Source organism: Geospiza fortis, unplaced genomic scaffold (genome assembly GCF_000277835.1).
Source record: "Geospiza fortis unplaced genomic scaffold, GeoFor_1.0 scaffold112, whole genome shotgun sequence".
Lineage (NCBI taxonomy): Eukaryota > Metazoa > Chordata > Aves > Passeriformes > Thraupidae > Geospiza > Geospiza fortis.
Window position 1 is genome coordinate 2306617 of NW_005054298.1, and position 10912 is coordinate 2317528.

General features: G+C 39.8%; 1 protein-coding gene across 1 annotated transcript in view; it reads right to left on the reverse strand.

Moving 5' to 3' along the window:
* Nucleotides 1-10912, reverse strand: part of ARHGAP15 (Rho GTPase activating protein 15) — a 319884-nt gene that overhangs the window by 20083 nt on the left and 288889 nt on the right. The window contains exon 13 of the mRNA XM_031056956.1: nt 3039-3144. Within this exon, the coding sequence (XP_030912816.1) occupies nt 3039-3144 (106 nt within the window). The remainder of the gene's footprint in view (nt 1-3038; nt 3145-10912) is intronic.

The following is a 10912-nucleotide window of genomic DNA, read 5'->3' on the forward strand; positions in this document are numbered from 1 at the left end:
CAACTTTGCTTTTAATCCACCTCCTGTGGGCTGCATACACTGCACTGTGACTTCTTGCAGCTTCAGAGAGCTCGGCTGAAGAGAGATCTATGGCACAGGAGTTAATCCCTGCTGCCAGGCCTTTCTCGCAGACTCTCTCATCACCTGCTTTGTCTGGGTTTCTAAGGAGGACCCTTCTGAAGTGCACTGCTCATTGTTATTTCTGCTGGATCTGGACCTGCTCCTGCAGACTGGATTGCCACAGAATGGCTTAGGATAAGACAAAGGTTGGATTCTCGTGCTGAGTGTCAGTGAGACAGATGCTCTCTTGTGATGTACAGAAGTCACAGGCTTGGACAGCCCCATGGTCCAGGTCTGTACAGCCCTGTTCTGTCTGTCTGACAGGAAAGAAAGGTGTAGAAGAAGGGTAGGAGAAAGAGGGGGAACGCCATGGAAACAGCAGCTGCAGTCCCCCATCTTCTGCCCATCAGAACCCCATTAAAGACCAGTTCAACTCTGGGCAGGAACATCCATCTCAACCAGTAAATATAGGAATTGCAGTAATATGCCTCAAATAAAGCCAGTTTAGTTATTTTTCTAACTAACCAGAAACTTTTGAAACTCCTGTAAATTGCCCTTAGAAAAGCCTGTGATCAAAGTGGATAGTGCAAGTCTGTGCTGAGGGACACTGACACTACTCTTCTGAAGAGTGTCCCCCAAACTAATATAACTCTACATTTTGTAACCTCAGCAAACTAGTCATGTTTCCTAGACTGATTCAAACAAACACATTGTCTCTACTTGTATAATGTAAGCATCACATCATTACTGAAATTATAAGTACACTAATTCATTCTCATTTATGGAGCCATGAGATCATTCAGACTGACCCCTGTCTTAAGCATCAACAAGTTCAAGAGAACACAGAGGTTTTATTTTTTGGGGGGATATCTATTCTACTGTTGCTTTCGTATCAATGGAGCAAAGCTTCTGGAATAGCCCCATCTTTTCCTGAGGATGTGTTTGAGGCAGAGAAGAAGATTGACCTTCTTCAGAGAGACTCAGACAATTATTTCCCTAATGCTTAAACCCCCAAATGGTTCCAGTGTCATGTCTTCCTGCCTTCCACCACTCTGTGCCACTGTGTCGCCTCAGTGTACCTCTGCATTATGAACTATTGGTATTTCATTTCCTCTATTTTAGCAGTTTTATTTTTCCTTTTGTTTTCTCCGAAAAACCACCAGTGTGGGGCCAGTTTCGCCAGTTACTCTACACATCCACAGCAGGAAACAATTGCTGTCCCAAACAGATTATGCTCTAAAAAGCCAAGGCAGACAAAGGAAGTATTATCATCATTTTGTAAACAAGGAACCAAGGCACAGGGAGATTAAATGATTTACCCAAGGTCACCCAGAACATCCGGTCAAAGCCAAGAACTGAACCCACGTCTCCCGAGTCTCAATCAAGTGATTTAACTATGAGATCAAAGACTTATTGTGTATACCTGATATCTCTCCCCTAAGACACGGCAACAAAACTTTTTCAGGTTAAGATCAATGCCACACAGAGTGCAGTAAATTTTGTATATGGCATATCTGTGCTGACAGCGTGTACCCACTCCCTGCACTCACGTTCTTCCCAGGAAATAATTTCCCTTATTATTCTTCCATTGCCAGCAATAAATTATCATCCTTCTCTAGATAACCTGCTGAAGGAGAGAATGTGTGCACACAGTGCATCAAATGAACACACAGAAAACTGTTTTTCTGCAAGGCCAAACTCAGTCATTTTATGGACTGCTTAAAATCCTTCCATGCTTAAATGAAATGGGGACATTCCCACAACTATATGAACTGGATTTTGCCATTTCAGCTGGAAGATGCAAAACAAGATAAAGGATCTACATCTCTTACATGCACATGCCAAGAAATGATCGCTATAAAGGCATCATTCATTATAAGCTCAAGAGTGGTCTTTGATTTGGAGCCTTTATCACTCCCTCACTGGGGTCAGTACATCGTTCCTGGGATGAAATACTCCTCTGTGCCTTGATGGGGCCCAGATTCTCATGTCCCTTCAGTTTTAGGGGTAGTTTGGCTGAAAACTGACTGTAGAAAACGGCACTGGCAGCGCCAACAGCAAGGAGGAACAGGATCACAGAATCCTGCCCTTCCCACATCCCTACCCTGAGGCCTCCCTGGCCATCCTGCAGGTCAAATAGCTCTGGTGGGTGTCTGTGAGCCATGTCAGCTATGGACACCTTTGCTCTTAATGCCACGAAGCACAAGAAGAAAACCTGAGGTGAATGTGACACCCTGGGTTGATTTTTTGGGTTGATGTCTCTTGCAGACACAGCGCAATGTGTGTGGAAATCACAGGGCAGTGATGAGGGGCAACCTCACAGGGTTGCTTTTCTGCCTCTGTGGTATCTCAGCAACATTAGGAGAGCAAAGATACACTTCCAAATATTTCCTCTGCACTTCTTAGGCGTTCTGTGTTGTCTCAAGCTCCCTGTGAGGGACAAGAGCACTCGCTCTGTTTTCTTGAGTGAGGCTGTGTCTGACCTCAACATATCACAATGACAGTACAGGTATCCAACAGCAGGGACCTCAGTGTTCACAACATGACCATCCAAAAGGTCATTCCTGGAGAAATTCCATCAAACTGGGTGAATGCAACCCAGGACATGTTGCATTTGCCCAATTTAATGCACCTGAAACATGGTAATCCCAATGGTTTTGGCTGCATTGAAGGAAACAGAATCGTCCTGCTTTCTACTAGAGTTAAAATTTGGGATTTTGCTTAGACATCCTGATTTCTTGGGCAGGAATAGGATATACATAGATACCATAAATCCATTTTGCTTAGACATCCTGATTTCTTATGCAGGAATAGGATAAATAGGATATACATAGATACCATAAATCATGCTTAGTTTTGCCAAAGATAATGTAATTATCTTTGGTATTTTGGATGACACTTTCAATAGGATTAGGACACCACATACCGATTACTTTTTTTTGAAATTACTCATCTGAGAGTACCACAGTTCTACTTACTTCTGTAGATGTCCAAAAAGGATTTTCATTGTGTCATAGTTGGGTCTTGGGAGCTTCTTTACCAGGCTCCTTATGGATTTGATGCGAGTGGCATTGTCCTGGATTTCTAAAGGAAAAAAAAAAGAAAATAAATATTTGAGTGCCACATTTGGACATTGCTTTGCTGTAGCTGGTACCTTACAAGAAAAGTCAGCATGAATGCGTGGTTAAAACCAGAATATTTCATACCTTCTTTCACCTTAGCAGAGAACAAAAGTAGTTTACAAAGATTAAAAATTATCTGTTAATCTTAAGAAAGCATATTTTGGTTTAGATAAAAATATTTTTAACTTATTTTATTGACTGATAGACCACCTTCCTTAGATCGAATACCTCCAAGAAGTAAGAGACCCACATCTTAAATGGAATTATCCCCTGGAATTACATTTGCCAAGTGATGCAGCTCCTGTGATAGGTGCACTTTCTATGTAATCCTTGTTGTCCTTTTTTATTCATCATAATTTAATCTAGTATATTTATGAACCTGTCTTTAACACTCCATCATATTTGGAAACATAAAGTTTACTACTGTCTTTAGTAGTCCAACCTTGTGAAAAGTTATTTCAAAAAACTGCTCCACTGTAGCTATCTTCTCATACCTATAACATCTCACAACTGGAATTTTTGCAGGAAAAAAATTGTGTTTCGAACTTAAAATTAGTAATAAAGAATGCAGCACTAAGGACTTTAATCTCTCCTTTGGGGTGATAAGAACAGTTCTACCATTTCTGTTAAGGCATGCCTTCCTGTTTTACCATGATTCATAGTTTTGTGGGAAAAGTTTGGCTGATATTTTCATCGATTTGTCTAAGATGTTGCAACTAAAGCAAAGTCATGTACAACTGTTCTTTCATTTAGGAACAGATTAGATAAGGTACCAGTAGGTCTGACGTGGGGAAAACATCTTGCATGTTACATGCCCTAGATAACCTGAGAACACTTTTCTGATCTTATCATCTATGATTTAATTATCACCTATCATTCTTCTTATATGTTCCTCTTTAATATTCATATTACCCTAGCACTCAGAGATCTCAATCAGGATTAAATCCCAGTTGCAGTAGGTGCTGCATAAGCCTACGTGGTGATTAGTGACTTGATTTAAAGGTTTCACCAAAAAAAAGTTTCAAGCTAACATTTTCCTGCAATCAAGCTTAATTTAAAAATTAAAATTACTAGGATAATATTGCTTCCTCAGCATGTGTTGCTAGTTCCTACTGAGATTAATACTTTGTACCCACAGATATAGATGTTTATACTGAAATTGTTTTTAATTTTAACAATCATGTCAACATGGAAGACAAAGACCTAAAAGTAGGCAGTGCATAGGTATTAGTTTCCAGTAAAAAAATCCCAAACTTTCTTATGGACTTATTCTATAGGAAGTCAAGCAATTAACAATAGTGATAGTGAAGTTAAACACAAATGAAAAGCACACTTTCTGTGTATTTCTCTCATTTTGGTTTGACCTACAAAAAGCACAACCTTCCTCAGTCTTGTAGTGCAGTCATCCCTGGATGTTTTCTGCCACAAGCCATCACTGTTCAGTTTTGTTCTGTGAGTGAACTGACCAGTGGAAATAGGTCTGAAGCTACAAATGAAAATGATATGAAATTTGCAGAAGTTAATTTATTATAGGAAGGGGGTGAAAATTCTCTGGGCTTTTTATTTGTGCTGCTTGGTGTGCATAAAAAAAAATACAGAATCATTTGGTTTTGAAAAGTCCTCCAAGATCCAAGTCCAACCTTTACCACAGCACTGCCAAGTCCACCACCAAACCATGTCCTTGAGTGCCAGATCCACATGGCTTTTAAATCCCTCCAGGGATGGGGACTCACCCACTGCTCTGTTCCAATGCTTATAAATGAAGATATAAATGCTTTTAATGAAGAAATTTTTCCTAATACCCAACCTAAACCTCTCCTGGCACTACCTGAGGCCATTTCCTTTCAACCTGTGACTTGTTACCTGGGAGAAGAGACCAACCTCTACCTTTCTGCAACCTCCTGTCAGCTTGTTGCAGAGGGGGACTAAGGTCCCTCCCAAGTCTCCTTTTCCCCAGGCTAAACACATCAGCTCCCTCAGCTGCTCCTCATCAGACTTGAAACCCAGCCCCTTCCCAATCCTCTATTGCAGACATATTGTAAAATATTTTCTTGTTTTTTAAAAAAAAAGTCCCAAGTCCCATTGCCCTTCTCTGGACAACCTGTGCCATCGCAAGACATGCTATGGTCTCACTACATTAGTTATATTTATATTATCTACATTTATATTATTTATATTTATATTTATATTTGGGCTGCCTTGCCTCTCCTGCAACTCCGTAGATAAAGTTTCTCAAGTAGTTTAATTTTTAATTCTGGTTTGGGTTTTTTTGGGTTTTTTTGGTTTTTTTTTTTCTCCTGACAATTCACTGGGCTTGAGTGGAACTGAGACACTGAGGCAGGGACAAACACAGTGGAAGGAAGGGCTCACTCTTTGTCTGTCACAGAACATTTACAGGGGAGTGTTGTACAGTGAAACTTTATCATGTTCTCTTGATGGAAGTGTTTCTGCTCTGTGTTGATTAACACAGATAGGGGAACCACATCCCTGCACCCTCTGCTGCTCACAGAGGCTGCAATTCTTTGTGAGGTGTATTTGTAAAGGTGCTAAAATAGCCCTCCCCCAATATTAATTTATAAAATAATTATTTATTGAGAGAATGGCAAGGATAAAAAGCTTTGCTTTAGGGCTTACTGTACCAAAGTCATCAGTATTGGAACATGGGGGATATTTAGATAGGCAATAAAGCACAAAAGCCATAGAAATTTTGCATAAAATTATGTTGTGCATCGGCCTTTTTGTTAATTGTTAGTCTATTGTAAAAGAAGAAAAAACAGGCAACATGTGGTAACTTTAGTCAGCATTTCTGAACTGGGAATGATAAACACCTCTGCCTGGCTCTGGCATTTATCAGTACTGAGATATTATTACCACATAGAGTCACAGCATGGTTACTGTTATCATCAAAAAAAAAGAGCCAGCTAATCTTAATGGTTTGTAAAGCCGTTACCTGCACTGGTCTGACATTTATCATGATCATTTTACCACATGAGTCCTACATTGCAAAGGTATTTTATCTGGAAGGGACATCACTATGAATTATTATTTGCAGCTAGGTAGAAAATTGTATGTTGTAGATACCTTTTCTCATTATAAATCACAGTCACATTTCACCATTTCCCACACAAAGCTGCTGAGCCCAGGCTTTTTGCCATAACACTTAGTCTTGCTCCCTTTTATAGTTCCATGAAAATATTGGGTATTCTTTCATTAAAATGGTTGATATCGGTGGGTTTTTTTAAATGCTCTATACACGCTTGATTTTTCTCTAGTATAAAAGAATTTGTTTTTCCACTTGAGAAGCTGAAGAGGATAAACTGTTCATTTTTTTTATTAAAGCTTACTCTCGCTTCAGTTTTTGTGGCTGGGCTTGTCTTTACTCTTGACCTTGTTGATGGAATATTTAACAGATCAGATGCAGGATCTTATGTTTCATTTGCAATACCTATGTATTTGCTTTATTTCTGTAATGCCTTCAGTTCCACATTCCTAGAAATTTTTCCTTTTTAGATCCCTGAGTAGAAAGATTTTTTAGTTCTTTTTTATTGATGTTTTTCTCTTTACCTTGGACAAGTGTAGGGAGGAAATCCTTAAACATGGGTTTTTACAAATAGGTGGGGGAAAAGTTATCCCCCTTCCCTGCGCTGTATCATGAAGCCCAGCAGTGCAGGGTGAAAAGGAAGGAAAACACTCTGAACAGCTGTTAAATTCTCCAGCTAAGTCTAGAAAAGGAAGCAGAGCAATTGTGATAAAAAGAAACAATATTGGTTTTAATTACATTCTTTTTATTGTAAGAATTGGCGAAAATCTGGGGGCAAAAATCTTTTTGGAAACTTAGACTCTCTTTTCCCCATGAAAATTTTGGAAGGGAAAGTCATCATAATCACATATATCAAATAAAGAATGAGAGGAAGGCTAATCCTCTTTGCATTTTACGGGGAAATTTTGGGAGACGTAGGGGATAATTTCAGCAGATCAGGATACTCTGAAGTGAATCACAGATGGTTTCACCGTATAAAAGAATCATAGGAAATATATTTAGAATTTGGGTTACTCTCCTTAAAAATAGGGCTGGCTCCCTTTAACAGAGCAAAACCGTGGGGATGCTCTCTTGTTTATATCTAAATGAAGAATGCATTGAAAAAAACCCCCTCTTACTATTATATAAGCCCTTTTGTAAATGAGCTTTGGATAAACATTTGGGCACAGAAGAAAACATGACGTGTCTCTAACATTAACAGTGGCTGGGTAAAAATGAATGAAGAAAGTAACCTTTAGCACTCGTGCCCATAAAGAATACTTAAGAGAATCCCACCGAATGTTTCTTTTAATCATTAATTTTAAATGGACATAGATGTTTACAACAAGCCACTTTGTTTCAGAACAGGAAGTCCGGGGTTTATCTCCAATAACTCACATTGGCTAGGAAGGGATGGATGTCTCTAACCTGATGCGCATTCATTATTTTGTAAGGTACTGGGGTCTGACCCGTGACCCTCCTCAGACCTGCTGCATTATTCATGTCTGATTTACTTTGTATAGCTTTACTATAGCACCCATTTCCCTTTTTCCAGGCATTTCAGTGGCTTGTGCATGTTTAATGTTAAATGGCATTTATGCTTCACATTAATGCCTAATTTTATCACAAGCCATGCTTTCTTTTTATGCTTTCGAGCCTCACGGCTGAACTGCTGAAAAAAACCCAGTGATTTATGATCCTGCATAAAATATCAAACTATTGATCTGCCACCTTTTGTTGTTGTTGGCTTTTTAGGCATGGTTTTCCTCGATTTTCTTGCAGGCTCTTCTCACCTTGTTCTGTTTTTTTGGATAAGATTTCTGCTGTGGTTAAAACGTCACACACTGTTGCTACAGCAAAATCTGCCTGCCAAGAGTTTTTCCAACAATTCTCAACTGATTCGGCTGCCGAGAGAAAGACGGGTCTTGTCTGGGGCTTTTTTTTTTTGGTTTGCTTTTTTTTTTTGGGTTGTTTATTTCATTCCTTTTATATATTTTTTTAATCAGAACGGGGTGGTTTAGGTGGATTTTCGAGTGCTAATGAAATTGTGAGACTTATGGCGCTGGCTACAGCCAGCCGGAGTGTGGGCAGACGCTCTGTGAGCTTCCCCACTGTGCTGCTGTGCAAGCATCCCTGCTGTTATGTTTGCTATAGTTTTAATGTCTGTGAAAAATTCCTGATGCAACTAAATTATGTTCTGCCCTCTTGTTTGTATAAATAAACACCCGACTTAGCCAATTCATCTCGCTCTTGCCCATTTTAGAAGCTTGCTCTGTCACACAATGCTTAACCCCAGTCCTTGATGGCTTTGGTGTTATCAGGGAATGAAAACTTGCTTAAAAGAGAGCACACTGTTGGCTTAATTTATTTTTATTTTCAGACACATCAACTGCCCAAAATTCTGCTTTTGTTTGGTAAGTCTTCATATTCTGGAAGTCATGCTAGCTAAGATACACAGGTTTTAACGTATTAATAGATAAATCACTTATTCATACCACTGTTAATGTCAGGATATTTTAATGTTACAGCATGCAACATAAAAGTCCCAATTTTAATCACTCACAGTACACTGTGGCAATCCTCTATTGCAGACATATTGTAAAATATTTTCTTGTTTTTTTTTTTTTAATCTATAAGAAGTGTTGAAACTAACTAATATTAGCTATAAAGAAAATAAGCAATTTGTGATCTGAATTGATTTGCTTTTTATTCATGCCTCAGAATTAGTTGTTGAAAAAGAAAATGAGAATTGTTAAAACCACTCTATCAGGGCAATTGATAAATTCATCCTGTGTAATATAAAGTGGAATTTGCAATGAATATTCATACAACTTTTGTGATCCACTAGCAAGACCCAAGACAATGAGTTTGCAACTCAATCCCATTTAACAAAAATATATGTGGAATTAATGGGAAGAAACAGCACTTAGAAAAGTTAAACTTTAATGTATCGAACTCCAGGTGCCAGAGTTTGAGGGAAATAACCAATAATAGTCATTTTTTACATATTTGATGGGACTGATTATGCAATGTGCAACTCTAAATGGCTTATAGCACATTGTAGCATGGTTCCATCCCATTGGCTACAGTAGGGTGCAGGCAGATGGATGACAGTGACAAGGAGAGAAGTGCTTTTGCTTAGCCGTGCGTTAAGATGCCATCCAGAAGCTCTGTGCACTGCAGACACTTCATTAGGATGCCAGGATAATGGTAAACTACCACTCAGAGTGACACCCCATTTCCTGCTTACTGAGCTCTCCAACCTCGGCAGATGTCAACAATCTCACAGTGCTACAGAGCAGACCTAACTTTCCAGGCACTTTGACTCCAATTTTTTTCCCTTAACAGTGCCATACATTACATGCAATATGTAACAGCAAGTACCAAACAGAAAACAAAATTTGCTGCCCTAATTATAACAAAGCAGCATCTGACTTAGGTCTTGCATGCCCAGCGTACATACAACCAGTTAGGCAGCAGCGGAGAGGAATGAACCTCGTCAGTCGATTTTGGGGGTTAATTAGACTTAGGACTTTGCTAAAGGATAGCCTGATCCAGACTGAAATGATTGTGTTTCACCTCTGAGTTCTACCGTGCAAAGGGAAAACGTGCCGAGCTCCTTTCCTGGTTTTTCATGCACTGCGAGAGCCTCGTGCGGGGTTTTCTGAGCAGAAAGAGCAGACTTGAGCATCTGGACGGGGTGATATTTTCTCTGCAAATGCACAACTCGAGGCCGTAACGCACCTCCCCAACAGCAGTTAAAGCCAGCAGAGAGGCTGCGCTGCCATGCTTGACCTGCACTCCTTTCCAAACACAAATAGTTGCTCACACTTCCAAAAAAAAAAGTCTTTGAAGGCAAAACCAGCATACACCCATTCAATTTATAATTTATTGGAATTTCTTGAACCTATCGGTGTGTGATTATACATGTCTTTAAAGTCAAGAATCTTGCTTATTCTATATGTAGGTGTTTTGCTTTCTCTTTTTTATTTTTGGCTGTAGAGGTGATTTCACAGTGGTGGCCTGCCCTACAACGGCAGTGGACCATCACTATTTTTTTTTTTTGGTGGAAACATGACAGGACATCACTTCCAGCTCCTGAAATCCCTGCTCCCCTCTCCTCCACAGCCTCCTCTGGTCCCCACTGAAGATGGGCTTGCATTGGCATCCCTCTGATCTTCACCCCATGGTCTCCAGACTTCCATGTCATTGAGAACCTGAGGCTGGACAGTGATTTGGGAATGAACAAACCTGCAGCAGGGTGGCAGGATGTATGGGGATGAGGTGGCAAAGCATTTCTCAGATTTCACCTCACTTGAAAATTAGGATGCTGCATAGGAACTGTCCCAGAACAACCACAAAGTCGGGGCCATATCACATTTATTCAGCTGTTGTCTGTTTTCCCCAGGCAAAATTCCCACCAAAGATGTCAAATGCACTCTGACTTTCCTCCCTGCACCCTTGGCATTGCCATCAAGAGGAGGGATTGGGCCCCTTGTCCATGTGCCAGGAGAGATCCAAGGAAGAGCGAAAACTTTAGGTGTTTAAACTGTAAATTTCTATGTTTAAAAAGAGACTTTTAAGATATGCTGGAAATAATTTTTGCATATTCATTCTGGTATTTTTTCTCTGCTCTGCCTAACCTTTAGCATATTAACCTCCAGCAAAAGAAGGAAGCAAGGAAGTTCATTTCTCAGCTGACCCATATGAA